The sequence below is a fragment of the Megalopta genalis genome, chromosome 3 (genome assembly GCF_051020955.1).
Source record: "Megalopta genalis isolate 19385.01 chromosome 3, iyMegGena1_principal, whole genome shotgun sequence".
In the NCBI taxonomy this organism is placed as follows: domain Eukaryota; kingdom Metazoa; phylum Arthropoda; class Insecta; order Hymenoptera; family Halictidae; genus Megalopta; species Megalopta genalis.
Window position 1 is genome coordinate 17,274,424 of NC_135015.1, and position 19,856 is coordinate 17,294,279.

Consider the following 19,856-nt stretch of genomic DNA (forward strand, 5'->3'; position numbering starts at 1 on the left):
CACGAAGCTGAAATAAATCCGATCTCGCCTTCCTTATAAAACGATAAGCGTCAGCCTCGTTAAGAGCTCGGTACTTTTAGCGTTAAGATCCGGACAGCGGAACAATCCTAATCGACGATTTCGCGACGATACGTCGACCGATGCAGCCGCAACGACGTTATCGCGTTACCGTCCCAGTGTTGCATCGAATTTCCAGGACTCGTTGCAAAATCGCAAAAAAATTCGCAAAATCTACGGATAATTTTCGTGTCGGAATGAAAGATCGCCGAAGGGTAGGAGAACCGCCGGAGAGCCTCGGGAACGATCCGGTTTACCAGATAGCCGTATCCGGAGACAGTCGCAGCTCGGACTCGAACTCGAAGCCGCCGAACGTGAACGCGAAAGCGCGAGACGCGAGCCCGATGATCACGATCGTCCGTTGATTAAGACTGAATCGAGACTGATCTACCGAATCGCTCGGGGTATCGAAGGGAGCTGCGAGATAGAGAGATAGGTATATAGGGTAGAGCGGGCGAAGGGGCCGGACGCAATAACACCGAAAATAGCGAACGACATTTTCTCCATCCTCGATCCCGCGACGAAAAATCGGGGGGATCGCGAGGGGGGTAGGTAATATACGAGCAGCTATTTGCCAAAATAGTTCCCCCTCTCCGGTGGTATCCGGATGCGCGCGATAGAGTGGAGGCGACCGCCGCGGCACAAGGGGACATTCATCGGTTGCCAAACGAGACGCGGTTTTACCAGTCCGATTATTAGCTCTCCCTCGTGTCGCGTTAATTGCGAGCTCGGTCCCTCTCGGCCGATCCTCCTCTAGTTCGAACGCCGACGTGCGACGCCTACACCCGACGGCAACCGTCTGCTCCGGATCCGCGAGAACGACGACTAAATTCGGGCCAAACAGCTCCGACAAGAGCTAAGCCCGCTCTACGGAATTACTTAACGCGTTGGGCGCCCCGTCGCTCCCATATGGGTGACGCTGATTTTTCACCGATTTTGAACGTTCAGTTCCGTTGCAATTGTATCCGAACGAACTGAATTTGCGTGGGATGCTTCGGATGCGAAAGAGTTCCAATGCGATCCGCTATGGTAAATTTAATATTGTCTGGGTTTGGTTTAATTGATTAAATTGCGTCGACTCTGTGGGCATTTTAGCGGCCGATTGTCGGCGCTGGACGTGCCAATCGCACTCTGCGACTGCAACGCGAGTTCCAGAGACTTTTTCTCGCGCTTCGCAGGCCAGCGCAATTGGATAAAAATCGCGCAGCTTTTTTTTGACAGAGTTCGGCGTTAATCGGGTTCTTTTAAATAGATATCTATTTAAGATAATTGTCCGGATGAATTGTTTCAAGTCGAACTTTTTATTCGAATAATTCGAAAAATTCTTTATTCGAAAATGTAATATGGAAGAAATAAATCGATGTACTGTGTAAAATTTTAAACTTTATGTTCTATCGTTTTTAGTCGAATCAATTATCTAGTATTTCTGTATGAATACATTCTTGTTCGAATAAAAAATCTTATTCGAATACATTTTTATTCGATCGAATATTTATTCGAATACATTTTCATTCGAGCGAATATTTATTCGAATACATTTTTATTCGAGCGAATATTTATTCGAATACATTTTCATTCGATCGAATATTTATTCGAATACATTTTCATTCGATCGAATATTTATTCGAATACATTTTCATTCGATCTCGAATGTTTATTCTAAAAATAATTATATATAATAAATTTTGGTTCCTTATGAACTTTTGTTTTAATAAAATTTGATTCCTTGGTCTTCGTGTGAACTGTAATCGACGCGACAGTCAAAGTGCTAATAAACGTTTTAGCGTCGATACAACCTGTCGTTGGCAGCGTGTTCCAACAAGAAATGCGATACGTTTCAGTAATGTAATGTTTCCGTTTGCTAAAAATATATCGTTATCCGGCACCTTCATTTTCTACCTTATTTTTCTTCACACGAACACGTCGAAACGAAGACAAATTCTTCGGACAATTTTTAAAAAATCATGCGTTTAAAGGTTAAATCGACGAATCGTGTTTGTACATTGAAAGAAATTCATCGGATAAAATAAATAAAAGTAGAGCGACCCCATTTTTACCACAGCGGTCACAGGAGACTATTTTCGATCATTTAAAATTATATTCTAAGCTTAATCAGTTTTCCTTAATCGACAATTTCAACTTTTCCTGTAACGATTATGAAATTCATTTGCTCGAGTTTGCAGGATGCCAACGCAGGATTAATCAATAGACTGCGGATTGCACGCGTTCATGACAAAAAAATGAGTATTAAAAAATATCAAAATATTTCATCGAATATTAAAAACCGGGTAGGTCAAATATTATCGTCGAACATTAAAAAAGAATCGAACCAATTAAAAAATACGAATCCGCTGCTTCGAACTTCCCAAAATGATTAAGAAGGAAATATCCAGATTCCTCCTATCTCTTTTACAACTGACACCAAAAATTGTAATTTCGCACGAAGATCCGCAGTCCATTAATCATTATCGTCGCGGTAATTATTCTGACCGCGAGGGGTGTTTCACCCTAAATCCGCGATCGCGCGTCATCGCCGCGGCGACGACCCCGACGGCTCTAGATCCCAGTTTTTGATTCATGCTCGCATCTCGGCTGAGGACCTTGCGATCTCATCGCCGAGGCCTCGATCCTTCCACGCGATCGCCCACTATTTTTATCCTTATCCGCTCGCTACCCAAGAGCCTCCGCTAAAAACCCAGCGAAAATGCAGCGCGCCGCGCGTCGCTGCATTAATTCTGTCCGCGGTGGAAGCGATCTGTCCGCGAGTCATTCGATCCAAACGGCTGTCGCCGATGATTTGTGCCGTCGCACGGCCGACGGAGAAAAGTTCGCTCCTCGCGAGCGATCGTTGCCGGAAAGCGATCTTATAATAATTCGGCGAATGATCCGCGCGATCCGAGAATACGCGCGACCGATCCGCGCGCTAATGGACGACGGTGTACAGCAGGGGTGTCAAACTCGCGGCCCGAGATGAACATTTTTGATGTCAAGCATCAGGACGTAAACAATAATTTAACTTTATATATGTTTATTACAATGTACTAGTCAAAATAAAAATATTTGTTTCTATGAACATTGATTTTTTCTTGCGACCCACCTAAAGTTAAGCATTGTTTATTTGGCGCAAGTTAGCTTTTGAGTTTGACACCCCTGGTGTACGGTAATGTCTCTCTAATTGACGCTAAGATTGTCCACAGAAATGGACAGTTTGGGAAGAGGAGATACGATTATTATTCGAGCCTCGCGCCTCTCGTTTTTATAGTTGTTGAGAATCGGTAATTATAAAAACAAGGCGCGAGACTCAAATTAATCGTATCTCCTCTTCCCAAATTGTCCATTTTTCTCCACGACCTCAGCGTCAGTTAGGGAGACGCTCCGATTATCCACTAAATTGGATAATTTGGGAAGAGGAGATGTGATTATTCGAGCCGTGAATTGTGAACGATTATAAAAACGAGCCACGAGGTTCGAATAATCGCATCTTCTCTTCCCAAATTGTTTATTTTTGTGGGAAATTTGAGCGTCAGTTAGGGAGACATTACTGTACCGTAATTGCTCCCTAATTCGCGCTCAGATTGCGCGCGAAAATGAACAATTTGCGAAGAGGAGATACGACTATTATTCGAGCCTTGCGTCTCGTTTTTATAGTTGTTGAGAATCGGTAATTATAAAAACAAGGCGCGAGACTCAAATTAATCGTATCTCCTCTTCCCAAATTGTCCATTTTTCTCCACAAATCTGGGCGTCAGTTAGGGAGACGCTCCGATTGTCCACTAAATTGGATAATTTGGGAAGAGGAGATGTGATTATTCGAGCCGTGAATTGTGAACGATTATAAAAACGAGAATAATCGTATCTCCTCTTTCCAAATTATCCATTTTTCTCCACAAATCTGGGCGTCAGTTAGGGAGACGCTCCGATTGTCCACTAAATTGGATAATTTGGGAAGAGGAGATGTGATTATTCGAGCCGTGAGTTGTGAACGATTATAAAAACGAGAATAATCGTATCTCCTCTTTCCAAATTGTCCATTTTTCTCCACAAATCTGGGCGTCAGTTAGGGAGACGCTCCGATTGTCAACTAAATTGGATAATTTGAGAAGAGATGTGATTATTCGAGCCGTGAGTTGTGAACGATTATAAAAACGAGAATAATCGTATCTCCTCTTTCCAAATTGTTCATTTTTCTCCACAAATCTGGGCGTCAGTTAGGGAGACGCTCCGATTGTCAACTAAATTGGATAATTTGAGAAGAGGAGATGTGATTATTCGAGCCGTGAGTTGTGAACGATTATAAAAACGAGAATAATCGTATCTTCTCTTTCCAAATTGTCCATTTTTCTCCACAAATCTGGGCGTCAGTTAGGGAGACGCTCCGATTGTCCACTAAATTGGATAATTTGGGAAGAGGAGATGTGATCATTCGAGCCGTGAGTTGTGAACGATTATAAAAACGAGAATAATCGTATCTCCTCTTTCCAAATCGCCCATTTTTGTGGGCAATTTCAGCGTCAGTTAGGGAGACATTACTGTATAATGTAAATAGCGGTGGTTAACGAGCAAAGCGATCGCCGAGCCGCGCCGATCGCCGCGATCCCGTCTCGATCATCATCATCGCCTCCGAGGCTTGCGAAATTTTGACGAGCCACGATCGAACCCGCTTTTGGCCGGCGGATTGCAAAATTCTTCCAATTTCTTGGGTGCGGCGGCGGCGGCAGCGGGCAGCGGCTTGGCAAAATCGCTTTCTCATTTTCGTATTAATAACGGTGGATTGCTCACCTTAGAGTCGAATTTCTGCCAGCCCCCCGCGTGAAAAGAAAAACTCGTTAGTAACGATCAACACTGAGAGAACGCTCCAACTTATAATCAGACCGCCGCCGGTTTCATAACGCACGATCGAGGACTCTCGTCTCGTTCGTTTCTTCCGTTTCGCGGTCTGCTTATAACGTTGGACACCTTCGCGGAAGGTTTTTAATCGATATCGCAGGAAAACAAAGCGGCCATTTTATTGTACATTTGATTAGGTAACCGAGAAAGTTCCGGGATCTCGGGACAAAATTAATAACTTCTGGATTTCTTTCAGCTTCGATCCAAGACTACTTTTTACAGAATATGATGACAAAACAAGTATGATTTTTTTACAAAATGAAAAGTTTCTCGTGCTGAAACGAGAGCTTGTTTAACGAAAGAATCGACGACAACAACGAATAACTAATTTCGCTGTTGCCTCGATTAGCTCGACTGTTCAAAAATCGAGGCGAAATATTTCTTTTCTGTCGGAAACAAGAATATTTGTGGGAATGGAATAGCTTTTATCTTTCTCGGTTATCTAATATTTGGAATTCCGCTAATTGCTGTAACCACGGTACCTCGCAAAAGTGTTCGTACACCTTTTAAACCGCAATAACTATTTTAAAACTGAAGTAAATGACTTGAATTTTCTTTTAGATGATAGAAGGACTAGTCTACTAGACGATGACAGAGATGCTTTTCCTTTTTATTTTTGCTATTACTTGGAGTGATACAATTTTCGTTGTAGGCTCAGATAAAGGAATTAAAAATCGAGGGTTCTTAATTTTTTCTTTTCACTCCAATTAATAGCAAAACTACAAAAAAGCTTTTCAGCCATCGTCTAGTAGACTGAACCTTCTGTCACCTAAAAGAAAATTCAAGCCATGTAGTACAGTTTTCGAAAAGTTATCGCGTTCTAAAAGGTGTACGAACACTTTCGTGTCTCACTATGTCTCCAAAGGCTCAGAATGAAAGAAAAAACGAGTACCTGAGTAGTGGGTCTGTCGAGCTTAGTCTTGTCGCGAGCCACGCGATCGCCGAACTCGAACTCCTGAGGCTTCTCCAGCACCGGTCTCTCGTAATCCGGAATTTCCGGGAGCTCGTAGCTGCTCTCCTTCGCCGTCTTGGCCGTTTTCTTTTTAATTTCGGTCTTCTCGGCCTTCTCCATTTTCTGCGTGTCATCAGGAAACAGGAAAGAGAATCGGTAAACCGGCGAGCCGAAACAATGGCGTTTCCAAGAGCGTTAAAAAAGTCGAAGGTTATTTTAGTATTGTACAAGTAGAAGAACATCGACGCAGAGTGGAAGAGAATCAATTCGATAAGCGAAGTAGTCTGTCGTTATTTGGACGATTCTCCGTCGTTCGGAGACATTTTGCTGGCCGTTGCGATTAACGGAGGCCGACGGGCGGCCCCGTTCATCGGTTCTGTTATTAAGACCACGATCCCCATTTTACCGGAGATCAAGCGCTCGTAGAAAGACAGAAAGAACGGTGTCGTAGAAACGATAGAATCGTGTCGCTTGCTATCGACGACACCGAGATGAGACGATCAAGCTTAGAGAGCTCTCCATGTACAAGAGTGGAGCAGATGGTAGTGGCTTTTGGAATATGATACGCAAAGTGAGGAATATGGAAAATGGTGCTGCGATGGCGAAGCGTGTAGGAAACGGTAATACAAAAAGTAACAACACAGTAGTAGTAACAGTACATTTTACCCAATTTTTTTTCTCAGCTTGGAGACAACAATGGACAACTTGGGAAAATTCGAGCCTCGTTTTCAAGGTTGTTGACAATCGTCGACTGCAAAAACGAGTCGCAAGGCTCGAATAATCGCGTCCCCTCTTTTTCCCAAGTTGTCGATTTTCGCCTCCGAGCTGAGGGAAAATTGAGGAGAATTTGCTGTACAGATTATTGTTGTTTTGTTGTTACGCAGAAAGTAAAGAGTATAGTATACAATGATGTAGAAAATAACGAACATAGATTGCAGAGGCGTGGAATGTAGATATTACGGAAAATGATGATGTAGAAGGTAGTGACATGGAAAGTAAAGAATATAGAATACGGTGATCTAGAAAATAACGAGTGCATAGAAGACAGAGACGTGGAAAGTAAATGTTATAAACAATAATGACGCAGAAAATGGAGAGCATAGGAAACAGCGATACAGAAAACAATAACATAAAAAGTGAAGAGTATAGAATACAGTGATCTAGAAAGTAACGAATATAGAATACAGAGAGACGTAGAAAGTATTGTGGATATTATGGAAAATATTGATGCAGAAAGTAAAGAGTACGGAAAACAGTAACATAGAAAGTGAAGAGAGCGAGAGAGAGAGAGAGAGAGAGAGAAGAATACAGTGATCTAGAGAATATATAACGAGCATAAAATACAGAGATATAGAAAGTAGATATTACAGAAAATAAAGAGCATAGGAAACAACAATACAGAAGTGTAGAGAAAGTGAAGAGAGAGAGAGAGAGAGAGAAGAATACAGTAATCTAGAAAATAACGAGCATAGAACACAGAGATATAGAAAGTAGATATTACAGAAAATAACGATGCAGAAAATAGAGAGCATAGGAAACAACAATACAGAAAATAGTAACATAGTAAGTGAAGAGAGAGAGAGAGAGAGAGAGAGAGAGAGAGAAGAATACAGTAATCTAGAGAATAACAAGCATAGAACACAGAGATATAGAAAGCAGATATTACAGAAAATAATGGTGCAGAAAATGGAGAGCACAGAAAACACTGATACAGAGAACAGTAACATAGAAAGTGTTGAGTATAGAATACAGCGACCTAGAAAATACAGATCACAGAAAAATAGTAGTATAGAAGAGTGAAGAGTATAAATCACAGTGATCTAGAAAATACAGATCACAGAAAATAGTCATAGTGTGGAAACAGTGACACAAAAAAGTAGTAGTATAGAAGAGTGAAGAGTATAAATCACAGTGATCTAGAAAGTGCAGATCACAGAAAATAGTGATAGTGTGGAAACAGTGACACAGAAAAGCGAAATAGTGTAGAGAACGATTTGCAGAGTAAGAATAGAGTTTGACAGAGTAGGCGAAGAGAAAGAAGAGATTTTTCGTAGACAGCGAGAGTATAGATCGTAGATCGGAGACAGACGTAGAAGAGCCAATCGGCAAGAATCGTGAACGATTGGCGTAGATAAATAGAAAGGAGAGACAGACAGATAATAATAATAATGTTGATTCCCTTTCTTCAGGGATACCTTCAGCTCAACCGCATTCCCATTTTCAGCCTGCTGAGGCTTTTTGGGATCTCTCGCAACCGGTTTTAGTTGGACAGACTGAAAGCTCTCGGCTTTAATATCGTGTTTCGGTGGTTTACGTAGTCCTGATCTCTCCCCCTGCGTTCAATATCATCGTTTACTTTCGTATTATCTTAATTCGACGAGTCGAGCACCGATTTACACGCATCGACGTAATCTTGCGCGCATCACGCGGAGATCTCGAGTGTGCTTTGTATCGGTTTATTAAGCCCGAGGAAGAATCTCTACTCACTTTGAGCTCCACCTTCTGCAGAGTCTTCTTCTCCTCCTCCAATTGCTGTGCAAACAATTTAAATTAGATTTATTTATCCGTCAAATTATTTGCCATTTCAATCGTCGCTTCAGCCACCGGGAACGCTTTAGCTACGTATGAGTGACAATAATTTTTAACTAGGTTTTTGAAGATCATTTTTATTGCAATATATTGAACGAATTGAATATTACTAGGATTTATAAAATATAAAATAGCTGAACTAATAATTCATATAATAGTTCACTTTCCAGTTTCGATTTCATTAATTAAATGACTTTGATATTCTGTGAATTTTTCGAGCCGATGTTCGACGCTCAACGCGTTAATTCCCGAATAAAATTGCATCGAATAAACGATTAAGAAATCTTTAAATACGAACGATTAATTATTAAGTAACAACCGGCAGGTAAAGCGTCGAGATGTACAGTTCGCCTCGGACAATTACCTTGGACACGGGTTTCAGACTGAACTTCCTCGGCAGTTCCTCAGTCTGCAAAACGAGAAACAGAATCCGTTAAACGAGCATCTCGAATTCGTTATAGTGACGAGCATGTGAGAACAGCGCTGATATCGTAGCATTTCAATGATTTGTTATAACTGCTTGTTACTGTGTAAAGAAAACGTTGCTGTGAAAATAATAAAAAAACGTTAACATATTTGGTGCCAGAATCACTCAGAGTCGTGGGTGCTGAAAAAAAATACATGTAGATCACGGTGTTCGCCGCGACGTGCGCAGCATTTCGGTTTGGCATGATTGCAAGATGACGTAAAGTATTAAATGGTGCGGATGATTAAAAAGAATGGAGGTCACGTGAGTTAGGACATTCTTAATGACGTCAAAGATGAGTATGAGAGAGAGAGAGAGAGAGAGAGAGAGACCAATTTTGTATACCTTTGCTGCCTCGGGTTTACCGAGGGTGATCTTGGGTTTCGGGGCGGGTTCTTCTTTCTAAAAAAGGGACCAATTTAACTAGTCGGGCTTTGCGCTCCCAAAAAAGATCGTGTCATCGTGTTATCGTGTGGAGAAAAAAAAAACTAAAGTGTAAACGTGACTTGTGTCACGTACCTTTGCCGGTTCGGGTTTACCGAGGGTGGTCTTGGGTTTCGGAGCGGGTTCCTCCTTCTAAAAAAATGTATTCGGTAGTTTTAACTGTGTTTCTCTTTTTTGGATTTCGCGAATTTCGTGTAATAGTGTAACGCGCGGCTGTGTACCTTCGCCTCCTCCGGTTTACCGAGAGTGATCTTGGATTTCGTGTCTGGTTCTTGTTTCTAAAATGTGTGTACGTATCGTTTATTGCATGCTGATTTCTTGGAGTACTTTGTATATAAAAATTGCGAGTGTAGTGTAGTGTACCTTCGGCACCTCTGGTCTACCAAGAGAAGTCTTGGGTTTCGTGTCTGGTTCTTCCCTCTAAAAAATGCATTTGTGTGTTGTACCTTACAGTGATTTGTTCAGATATTTGTACATAAAAGTTAAACGTGTAGTGTATAGTGTACCTTCGGCTCCTCTGGTCTACCAAGAGAAGTCTTGGGTTTCGTGTCTGGTTCTTCCTTCTAAAAAATGCATTTGTGTGTTGGACCTTACAGTGATTTGTTCAGATATTTGTACATAAAAGTTAAACGTGTAGTGTATAGTGTACCTTCGGCTCCTCTGGTCTACCAAGAGAAGTCTTGGGTTTCGTGTCTGGTTCTTCCTTCTAAAAAATGCATTTGTGTGTTGGACCTTACAGTGATTTGTTCAGATATTTGTACATAAAAGTTAAACGTGTAGTGTATAGTGTACCTTCGGCTCCTCTGGTCTACCAAGAGAAGTCTTGGGTTTCGTGTCAGGTACCTGTTTTTAAAAAATGCATTTGCATCGTGTATCTTACCACTAATCTGTGCAAACAATTGTACATAAAAATTGAAAGTGTAGTGTTGTGTACCTTTGCCTCCTCGGGTTTGCCGAGAGCGGTCTTCGGCTTTGTGTCTGGTTCTTGTTTCTAGAAAATTGTATACGTGTGACGTGTGCCGTGCGTTGATTCGTGTAGCAAATCGTACAAGCGATTGTACATAAAAGTTGAAAGTGTGATAAAGTGTACCTTCGACTCTTCCGGTTTACCGAGAGTGCTCTTAAGTTTCGCGTCCGGTTCTTGTTTCTAAAACGTGTACATGTTTCGTGTATCGTGCACTGATTCGTCTAGATCTCGTATAAGCGATTGTACGGAAAAATTGAAAGTCTAATATACGTATAGTGTACCTTCGGCTCTTCGGGTTTACCGAGAGTGGTCTTGGGTTTCGGGACGGGTTCCTCTTTCTAAAATACGACAGTTCATTGTATTGTATCGTGACTGTTAATGATCATGCTGATCTAGAGAAAAAATGATATCGCGAGAGAAAAAAAAGGATTTGTATCATGGTATGTACCTTGGGCTCCGCGGGTTTACCGGGAGTGGTCTGTGGTTTCGCGGGTTCCGTTTTCTAAAAATGAACAATGGAACGTGTGAGACAATTCTCTGGATCAAATTCGTGTACAATCAATGTGTAACAGAGATATGCACACGTCTGTGTACACGTGTGTTTGTCTGTACCTTAGCCTCCTCTACCTTGGGTTTAGGTGTGGGTGCCTCCTAAAAGTAACGAGTCATGTAACTATCGGTCTTTTTATGTACGCTGTGCACACTGTGACATGTGTATATGTTAAGAAACACGTATAAAATAGAGAGAGGGGGGGGGGGGATTTCGTTGCCCGTGTACCTTTGTCTCCACCTTTCCGACGGTCTTCGCTTTACTGGTGACCTCCTCCTTCTAGAAAAGAATATGGAAAGGATAAAAGCACACTTCCAAAGAAACAACCATACGTCTATCTTAACGCGACAAACACGGATAAAAAACAACAGTTCAAATCGAAGCGACAGCGATCTCGGTGCAGTTCTTTCTTTCGGATAGAAAATCCCAAGACGGAACGTGTTCCAAATGAACTATTATTTCGGTGATGTATTTTGTGTGTACGTGTGTATTTGTAGCGTATGTACCTTCGTTCCATTGGTGATCGCACCGTTATCTTTCGTGTCTACCGTAGGCTCTTCCTCCTGGATAACATTCGCACGAGCGAGCAACAAGCGCAACATGGAAAATAAAAAAAGTAAAGAAACGGCGGTAGCGTAAATCGCTCCTGACACGCTACTAAGTATCGTGCTACACTGTATTCCCTGTACCTGAGAACCATCGGTCGACTTTGTCGATGTTCTACGTCTGGCGACCGTGTCTTTCTTCTAAAAGTGCAAATAAAGAAAAAAAAGAAAGAAATTAAATGAACGTGCTTCACACGGTTCCGAAGATACGAGATTACGTGGAGAAAGTGAGAGAGAGAGAGAGAGAGAGAGAGAAAAAAATAATAAATAAATTGTACCTTGCCCGCGTCGTCGACTTTGCGAGCTTTCGGTTTCCCTTCGGTTTTCTAAAACGATCGAGAGATTAATTAGTGTATCAAAATTTGTAGTCTGTCGAAAATCGCCCGTATTTCGTTACTGTGCACACGTGCGTTAACTAATCCGTGAGTGTGTACCTTTTTCGAATCAGCTTTTTTACGTGTCGTTTTTAACTTTGGCTTCTCCTCCTAAAAAATGTACATTGTTCAGTCGAACGCGTCGATAAATCGGCGACGTACGAGTCACCGTCGTTTATCGCAACGAAATCGTAGAAATACTTGAACGTTTTTATGAATTATGCTCGCAGTGTCGTCTACCTCTATCGTGCCAGTCGGTTCAGCCAGCGGCGATTCGGAATTCGCTTTCGAGGAATCGATTCGGTCGATTGAATTGTTCGACGTTGGTTTCGGGACATCCTAGAACGATGGATTCGCAATATAAAAAAAAAATGAAAAGAAAAAGAGGTTAAATAAAAGATTACGCGCTGTGTAAAATTTCAACGGCGTGTGTACCTCCTTCCAGATCGGTTTGATTTCGCGATCCTGCGGTCTATCTGCCCAGATATCCTAAAACCGATTCGGTCGATCGTGTTCATTTCTTTCGGTGCATTATTTTTACCGAGCTCGTGCATTCGCCTACTTTTACCAAATTTGAATTTCGTGCTCATTGTTGGAGAAAGTCGAAAAGTCGATCGAGCGAATTTAGCTCGAGCTTATGGATCAGCTTATCACCTGGATCGAGCTTAACACGTTCCGTGCCACGTGTACCATCGATGGTACACGCTTGCATGTTTACTTAGTGAACTGAACAAATTGTTTACAAGAAATTTAGAACCGAAGAATCAATTTCCACCGCAAGAATGGGCGTTGATAAGTTTTTGTTACGTTGTTATGTGTACGAGAATTAATAATTGCACGTAATACATCAAGTTTTAGTAAAATATCAAAGTGTGAAGATTCGAGTAAAAAAAGCTCGGCACGGAACGTGTTAATCCAGGGATTAAGCTTGGAAAATAATCTCGAAATTCTAATTTTAAACGCTGTTTCTTGACTGAACTTTGGTAAAAATAGCGCACAGTGCAATCTTGTCGAATTAAATACGACCTGTACCTCTATCTCATTATCTACGTTCTGATTGCGGGCTTTGACATCGGACATCCGAATCTCCTGAAAATATGGTTCGTTAAAGAAACAAGGATACGTCGATATTTTAACGCGCGTGCTTCGCTAGTGTACCTCGTATTTTTTAATAGGTCTAATCTCGCGATCTTTCGGCTTATCCGCCAAGATATCCTAGAAATATTTTCCTGCGTAAGTTTTCGACTTCAAAAATAAACAAAAAAAAAAGATATAATCGTGTACTACCTCTATCTTGTCATCTGTTCTCTGTGTAGTTGGTGTGTGTTTTAATTTCGGTGTGTGTGATGTTTCCTGTAATAATTCAACGCTTGTAAAAAGAGTTATTTAGTTAGCGACGATTCGAATTGTTCGCGAAACAATACCTCGTATTTTTTAACAGGTCTAACTTCGCGATCTTTTCGTATATCCGGCCAGATATCCTGCAAGTATTTTTTTCAGTGAATTTTGCAGCTCCAAAAAAATGAAAAAGAATATTATCATCGTTCACTACCTCTATTTCGTCGTTTACTTTTTGTTTAGACGGTGTGTGCACTAATTTTGGCGTGTATGGAGTTTCCTGTAATAACGTCACGATTGTAAAAAAAAAGTCACTGATCTAATAACAATTCGAATTATTTACGAACAATACCTCAATCTTTTTAATAGGTTTTATTTCACGATCTTTTGGTTTATCCGCCCAGATATCCTGCAAGTATTTTTTTAAGTGAATTTTGCAGCACCAAAAAAATAAAAAGAAAAGTATTATTATTGTTTACTACCTCTATCTCGTCATTTACTTTTTGTTTAGACGGTGTGTGCACTGATTTTGTCGTGTATGGAGTTTTCTGTAATAACGTCACGATTGTAAAAAAAAGTCACTGATTTAATAACAATTCGAATTATTTGCGAACAATACCTCAATCTTTATAATAGGTTTTATTTCACGATCTTTTGGTTTATCCGCCCAGATATCCTGCAAGTATTTATTACACTGTATTTTGCAATTTCAAAAATTGAAGAAAAAAACATTTATCATTTTTTACTACCTCTATCTCATCGTCTATTTTCTGTGTGGATGGTACGTGTGTTGGTTTTGGTGTGCGCGATTCTTCCTGTAATAATTCGACATTTGTAAAAATGTTTATTAATCTACTAACGATTTCAATTATTCACGGGCAATACCTGAATCTTTTTAATAGGCTTAATTTCACGATCTTTTGGTTTGTCCGCCCAAATATCCTACAAGTATATTTTTTTTTAATGAATTTTACAGTTACAAAAATGAAAAAGAATACAATTTTTGATCATCTACTACCTCTATTACGTCATCTACTTTTTCCGTAGATTTTGTGTGTGTTCGTTTCGGTGTGCGTGATTTTTCCTGCAATAATTGCACGTTTGTAAAAACATTCATTGATTTATTGATAATCCGAATTGTTTATAAGCAATACCTCAACGTATTTAATGGGTTTGATTTCGCGATCTATCGGTTTGTCTGCCCAGATATCCTGAAAATATTTTTTTCAGTGATATTTGCTGACTGTGATTTTTTATTCAAAAAGTAAAAAGAAAATTATATTCTCCACGTTACACTACCTCTATCGCGTCATTTACTGTCTGTGTAGACGGTTTGTGTGTTGTTTGTGGTGTTCGCAATTTTTCCTGCAATAATTGTATCTTTGTGTGAAAATATTTATTACTTTAATGAGAATTCGGACTTTTTGGGAACAATACCTCAATCATTTTAATGGGTTTAATTTCGCGGTCTTTCGGTTTATCTGCCCAGATATCCTAAAAATTGTTTTTCTTTCAGTGGTTTTTGCAGCTCCAAAAATAAAAAGAATATTTATGATTGTGTACTACCTCTATCTCGTCGTTTATTTTCCGTGAACATGGTGTGTGTGTTGGTTTTGGTGTGCGTGATTTTTCCTGCAATAATTGCACGTTTTTAGAAATATTTATTGATTTAATGACGATTCGAATTTTTTTCGAACAATACCTCAATCTTTTTAATGGGTTTAATTTCGCGGTCTTTCGGTTTATCTGCCCAAATATCCTGGAAATATTTTGCCGATTTAGATTTCGGTTTCAATAATCAGAAAAAGATAAAAATTTTCATCGTATGCTACCTCTATCTCGTCATCTACTTTTTGTGTAGACCGTGTGTGTATTGGTTTCGATGTTTGTGTCGGTTTTGACGTGTGCATTGTTTTCTGCAATAATTCCAGATTGATAAAAATACAACTGTTAACTTAATCTTTTGACAATTTGAATTACTAAAAAGAAATACCTCGATGTTTCTAATCGGTTTAATTTCGCGATCGTTTGGTTTATCTGCCCAGATATCCTAGAAATATTTTCCCGATTAAGATTTCGGCTCCAAAAATAAGAAAAAACTAACAATTTTCATCGTATATTACCTCTATCTCGTCATCTACTTTTTGTGTAGATCGTGTGTGTATTGGTTTCGATGTTTGTGTCGGTTCTGACGTGTGCATTGTTTTCTGCAATAATTCCAGATTGATAAAATTACAACTGTTAACTTAATCTTTTGACAATTTGAATTACTAAAAAGAAATACCTCGATGTTTCTAATCGGTTTAATTTCGCGATCGTTTGGTTTATCTGCCCAGATATCCTAGAAATATTTTCCCGATTAACATTTCGGCTCCAAAAATAAGAAAAAACTAACAATTTTCATCGTATATTACCTCTATCTCGTCATCTACTTTTTGTGTAGATCGTGTGTGTATTGGTTTCGATGTTTGTGTCGGTTTTGACGTGTGTATTGTTTTCTGCAATAATTCCAGATTGATAAAAATACAACTGTTAACTTAATCTTTTGACAATTTGAATTACTAAAAAACAATACCTCGATGTTTCTAATCGGTTTAATTTCGCGATCGTTTGGTTTATCTGCCCAGATATCCTAGAAATATTTTCCCGATTAACATTTCGGCTCCAAAAATAAGAAAAAACTAACAATTTTCATCGCATACTACCTCTATCTCGTCATCTACTTTTTGTGTAGATCGTGTGTGTATTGGTTTCGATGTTTGTTTCGGTTTTGACGTGTGTATTGTTTCCTGCAATAATTTCACATTGGTAAAAATACAATTTTCAACCTAATCTCTTGACAATTTGTATCACTGTAGAAGAAATACCTCGATATTTCTAATCGGTTTAATTTCACGATCGTTTGGTTTATCTGCCCAAATATCCTAGAAATATGTTCCCGATTAAGATTTCGGCTCCAAAAATAAGAAAAAAATAGAAATTCTGATCGCATACTACCTCTATCTCGTCATCTACTTTTTGTGTAGATCGTGTGTGTATTGGTTTCGATGTTTCTATTGGTTCTGTCGTTTGAATCGATTTTGATGTTTGAATCGATTTTGACGTGTGTATTGGTTTTGATGTATGTATTGGTTTTGTTGTGTATATTGTTTCCTGCAATAATTTCACATTGGTAAAAAGTACAATCGTTAACTGAATCTTTTGACAATTTGAATTACTATGAAAGCAGAATACCTCGATGTTTCTAATCGGTTTAATTTCGCGATCTTTTGGTTTATCCTTCCAGATATCCTAAAATGTTTCACGATTAACTATGTGTTGCTAACAGAAAAAGAGAAACATAATCTTGTAAACATTTAATGTCGCAAAATACCTCTATCTCATCATCTACTTTGTGTGTTAACGGCGTGTTTATCTGTTTCTGTGTGTGTGATGTTTCCTGCAAAAATTTCACGATCACAGAAAATTGTTCGTCGATTTAACATTCCGATTAATTGGAATCATTTCGAAACGGTACCTGAATTAGTCGAATAGACTTTATTTCGCGATCGTTCGGCGTATCCGCCCAAATATCCTAAAAAATATTTTCACGCGTGAATTTCTCGTTCCGAAAATAAATGAACATAACATTTTCGTACGTGTACTACCTCTATCTCGTCGTCTATTTTCTGTGCAAACGGTGCGTTTAATGGTTTTCGCGTGTACGTCGTTTCCTGCAATAATTCCCGAGTTGTAAAAACATGATCGTCAATCGTTTTAGCATCTTTCTATCGTCGATACTTTAGAAATTAATTCTACCTCCGGTTTTACACGCGTCGCCACTTCGTTTGTCTTCGACTTGTCCGGTCGTACGTCCTAAAAATATTTTTGCATTATGGCACGTGCAACATTGTCGCGTCGCTAATTAAGATAAAAGTAATTGAACGCCCCGCGATACCTCGATTTCTCCCTGCGATTTACGAGACACGGCGGAAGGCTTGGACAGGTCCTAAAATGCATCGCGTGATTTAAAACTGATAGAAACTGATCGTTCAATACGGATTTCTATCGAAATACCTGGCTCCGTTCAATGAGTTTCGTTTCGCGATCTTTCGGCCTGTCCACCCAGACGTCCTAGAATATTTTCAATTTATACTTCTGTACGAACGATTGCGATCACAAAAAAAAAAATAAAGAAAGCGATTAGCTACCTCATCGCGTGGTTCACGATCGCGCGACTTAACAGAGCGTTCGAGAGAAACCTAAAACGATTCGTTCGATTAAACGGACCATTTATCATCGACTACGTGGTTTACAGTAAATTCTCCCTAATTGACGCTTAGATTGTTCATAAAAATGTAGCATTTGGGAAGAAGAGGTACGATTATTATACGATTATCATACGATTATATATTCGGCTCGTTTTTATAATTGTTGACAATCGGTAATTGCAATATATTCCAAAAATGTCTTACAATCTGGAAATACGGGGTTCCTGAGATCATATGAAGTAACTTTTTCCTTTGTGAAAATGCAATCCGCGGCTTCATTCGCGAGTTATCAACGAAAAACGGTGACCAATCAGAGACGAGCTCAGCTGGCGCGAGGCGGTGCGAGGCGGCGCGAGCCTACAAGCGCGCGGAGCTCAGTTGCGCTCATTGGCTCGGCCGTCTCGCGCCAGTAGAGCTCGCCCCTCATTGGTCACAGTTTTTCATTAATAACTCGTAAACGAAGCCACTGATTGCATTTTCGCTAAGGAAAAAGTTACTTCAAATGACCTTAGGAATCCCCCGCTTCCAAATTGAGAGACATTTCTGGGACAACCTGTACAAAAAGGAGCCGCGAAATAATCGTGTCTCCTCCCAAATTGTCTATTTTTATGTACAATCTGAGCGTCAATTAGGGAGAATTTACTGTTTATCGTACCTCGTGCCGTCTAATAGATTTAAACTCGCGATCCTTCGGTCTGTCCGCCCAAATGTCCTAAAATATTCATCGTTACTACAATTCTTGTAAAAAAAAAAATATAGATAATAAACTACCTCAATTTCATCGTCTGACGATTGCGGCTTAGGTGTACGCGCTGCTTTGTCCTACAGTGAAAGAAACCAAAAGTATTATTGCGTGTCGACGAAATCGCCGCGTCCGTCTGAATTTAGGCTGCCGCGCACGAAATCTTTCGTAAAAACTGTGTGGTCAATCTCGCGAACGTTTCATCATCGAATCCAGAACAATAATATATGTTATCATGATATATGATATCTCAATAAAATTCCGATACGCAGTATCGCCGATCATTCGTGCGCGGCGACCTAATAATTAATAGCGTGAAGCCCGTGTACCTCGCCGTTTCCGATCAGCGAACTCTTTCTAAGGTTAACCCGTGGCAGAAGAGCGACCTAAAATCGTGATTATGAATTGCTTGTACAGGTATTCGTGCGACAGTGTTGGTATGAGTGTAAGTGTATAGTGTGCAGTGTATACCTCCACCTCTGGAAGAGATCTGCGTGCGTATGGCTTAAGATTGAGCAACGCCTCGTTAATCGTGTCCTAAAATGATACTTTTTTGTAAAAAGAAATTCTCTTGTTATACTGGGAAAAGTTTAACAGCAGTCTGTGTCGAAATATAGTCTACCTTCATGCTTGCTCTTTCGCGCGTGAGCGACACACGCCGCACGTTCGATGTGCCCTAAAATCCCAGTGAAATAGAGTCGACGTGTTCCTTTATTTCTAACGCTAAAATTGCTATTATATTTTCATTTTCATTTCAAACGATAAGTCACGGAAAGGGGTGATTCCTGAGGTCATTCGAATGCAATTCACCGCTTCGTTTACGAGTTATTAACGAAAAAGACTGACCAATGAGAGGCTGGCGCAAGGCGGCCGAGCCAACGCACGGTCGGGCCCAGTTCCACTGATTGGTTCGGCCGCCCAGCCCTAGGCGCGCTCGCCTCTCATTGGTCAGTGTTTTTCGTTAATAACTCGTAAACGAAGCCACGGATTGCATTTTCGCTAAGGAAAAAGTTGCTTCAAATGACCCGAGGAATCACGCCTATCCGGATTTTAACATAATTATGGGATACCCTGTGTCATTAGATTACAATTTATTAAGAAATTCTCTATCGTTGAATGTGGAGAAATGTGGAATGTTTTGTGTACCTTCGTGTCTCGAACGACCGTGATCGCGGACCATAATCTCGGGCCCTCTCTAGCTGTCTAAAAGTTCAAAAGAATGAAAACAATGATCGCTTGATCGTCCCATCCCCTAACTCGATATACTTCTTCACGGCCTACGCTGCGCGAATATTCGATCCTTTGTCTCTTAATTCTCGTCGTTGTCTGCACTTGTGCATGCACAAAAGACACACAACTAGGTATTAACGCTACTTGGCCTCCCGAAGTCGTTCGCGAGGAGGTTTCACATAAACTACTTACTGCTTTCGTATTCGACAATGAACGTTTTCTTTTTTAATATTCAACAATCGAAACAAAGACAATGTTAAGGCGCGCGAGAAAGCGGCGAATTGAAAACGTTAGGCGTCGAGAAATTCTGTTGAGATTTTAAGAAATCAATCCGTTCGCTCGTTCTTCGCGTAGCAATTCGCCACTTTCGGACGGCACCGTTATCGAGACACACCGTATGTACAA

The 19,856-nt window shown here is 40.2% G+C and overlaps 1 protein-coding gene across 18 annotated transcripts in view; it reads right to left on the bottom strand.

The window, feature by feature from the left end:
• Positions 1-19,856, bottom strand: part of bent (projectin protein bent) — a 117,510-nt gene that overhangs the window by 62,518 nt on the left and 35,136 nt on the right. For 2 of the 18 annotated variants that reach the window (XM_076520217.1, XM_076520233.1), the window contains exons 25-87: positions 19,368-19,424; positions 18,844-18,897; positions 18,693-18,758; positions 18,551-18,607; positions 18,251-18,301; positions 18,135-18,191; positions 17,420-17,470; positions 17,286-17,342; positions 17,167-17,217; positions 17,028-17,084; positions 16,877-16,942; positions 16,747-16,803; positions 16,603-16,668; positions 16,464-16,520; positions 16,227-16,382; positions 16,097-16,153; positions 15,935-16,018; positions 15,805-15,861; positions 15,644-15,727; positions 15,514-15,570; positions 15,353-15,436; positions 15,223-15,279; positions 15,062-15,145; positions 14,932-14,988; positions 14,796-14,861; positions 14,667-14,723; positions 14,529-14,594; positions 14,384-14,440; positions 14,248-14,313; positions 14,115-14,171; positions 13,979-14,044; positions 13,849-13,905; positions 13,712-13,777; positions 13,582-13,638; positions 13,444-13,509; positions 13,316-13,372; positions 13,179-13,244; positions 13,050-13,106; positions 12,924-12,980; positions 12,327-12,380; positions 12,132-12,230; positions 11,952-12,002; positions 11,796-11,843; positions 11,602-11,658; positions 11,419-11,475; positions 11,141-11,191; positions 10,975-11,013; positions 10,811-10,864; positions 10,644-10,700; positions 10,486-10,542; positions 10,330-10,386; positions 10,188-10,244; positions 10,045-10,101; positions 9,902-9,958; positions 9,759-9,815; positions 9,617-9,673; positions 9,471-9,527; positions 9,297-9,353; positions 8,850-8,894; positions 8,384-8,428; positions 8,092-8,229; positions 5,837-6,019; positions 4,837-4,851 (exon numbers count right to left, since the gene is read on the bottom strand). In XM_076520217.1, coding sequence (XP_076376332.1) covers positions 4,837-4,851; positions 5,837-6,019; positions 8,092-8,229; positions 8,384-8,428; positions 8,850-8,894; positions 9,297-9,353; positions 9,471-9,527; positions 9,617-9,673; positions 9,759-9,815; positions 9,902-9,958; positions 10,045-10,101; positions 10,188-10,244; positions 10,330-10,386; positions 10,486-10,542; positions 10,644-10,700; positions 10,811-10,864; positions 10,975-11,013; positions 11,141-11,191; positions 11,419-11,475; positions 11,602-11,658; positions 11,796-11,843; positions 11,952-12,002; positions 12,132-12,230; positions 12,327-12,380; positions 12,924-12,980; positions 13,050-13,106; positions 13,179-13,244; positions 13,316-13,372; positions 13,444-13,509; positions 13,582-13,638; positions 13,712-13,777; positions 13,849-13,905; positions 13,979-14,044; positions 14,115-14,171; positions 14,248-14,313; positions 14,384-14,440; positions 14,529-14,594; positions 14,667-14,723; positions 14,796-14,861; positions 14,932-14,988; positions 15,062-15,145; positions 15,223-15,279; positions 15,353-15,436; positions 15,514-15,570; positions 15,644-15,727; positions 15,805-15,861; positions 15,935-16,018; positions 16,097-16,153; positions 16,227-16,382; positions 16,464-16,520; positions 16,603-16,668; positions 16,747-16,803; positions 16,877-16,942; positions 17,028-17,084; positions 17,167-17,217; positions 17,286-17,342; positions 17,420-17,470; positions 18,135-18,191; positions 18,251-18,301; positions 18,551-18,607; positions 18,693-18,758; positions 18,844-18,897; positions 19,368-19,424 — 4,005 coding nt within the window. The remainder of the gene's footprint in view (positions 1-4,836; positions 4,852-5,836; positions 6,020-8,091; positions 8,230-8,383; positions 8,429-8,849; positions 8,895-9,296; positions 9,354-9,470; positions 9,528-9,616; positions 9,674-9,758; positions 9,816-9,901; positions 9,959-10,044; positions 10,102-10,187; positions 10,245-10,329; positions 10,387-10,485; positions 10,543-10,643; positions 10,701-10,810; positions 10,865-10,974; positions 11,014-11,140; positions 11,192-11,418; positions 11,476-11,601; positions 11,659-11,795; positions 11,844-11,951; positions 12,003-12,131; positions 12,231-12,326; positions 12,381-12,923; positions 12,981-13,049; positions 13,107-13,178; positions 13,245-13,315; positions 13,373-13,443; positions 13,510-13,581; positions 13,639-13,711; positions 13,778-13,848; positions 13,906-13,978; positions 14,045-14,114; positions 14,172-14,247; positions 14,314-14,383; positions 14,441-14,528; positions 14,595-14,666; positions 14,724-14,795; positions 14,862-14,931; positions 14,989-15,061; positions 15,146-15,222; positions 15,280-15,352; positions 15,437-15,513; positions 15,571-15,643; positions 15,728-15,804; positions 15,862-15,934; positions 16,019-16,096; positions 16,154-16,226; positions 16,383-16,463; positions 16,521-16,602; positions 16,669-16,746; positions 16,804-16,876; positions 16,943-17,027; positions 17,085-17,166; positions 17,218-17,285; positions 17,343-17,419; positions 17,471-18,134; positions 18,192-18,250; positions 18,302-18,550; positions 18,608-18,692; positions 18,759-18,843; positions 18,898-19,367; positions 19,425-19,856) is intronic. The other 16 variants (XM_076520220.1, XM_076520219.1, XM_076520221.1 and 13 more) reach the window with 10 other exon arrangements.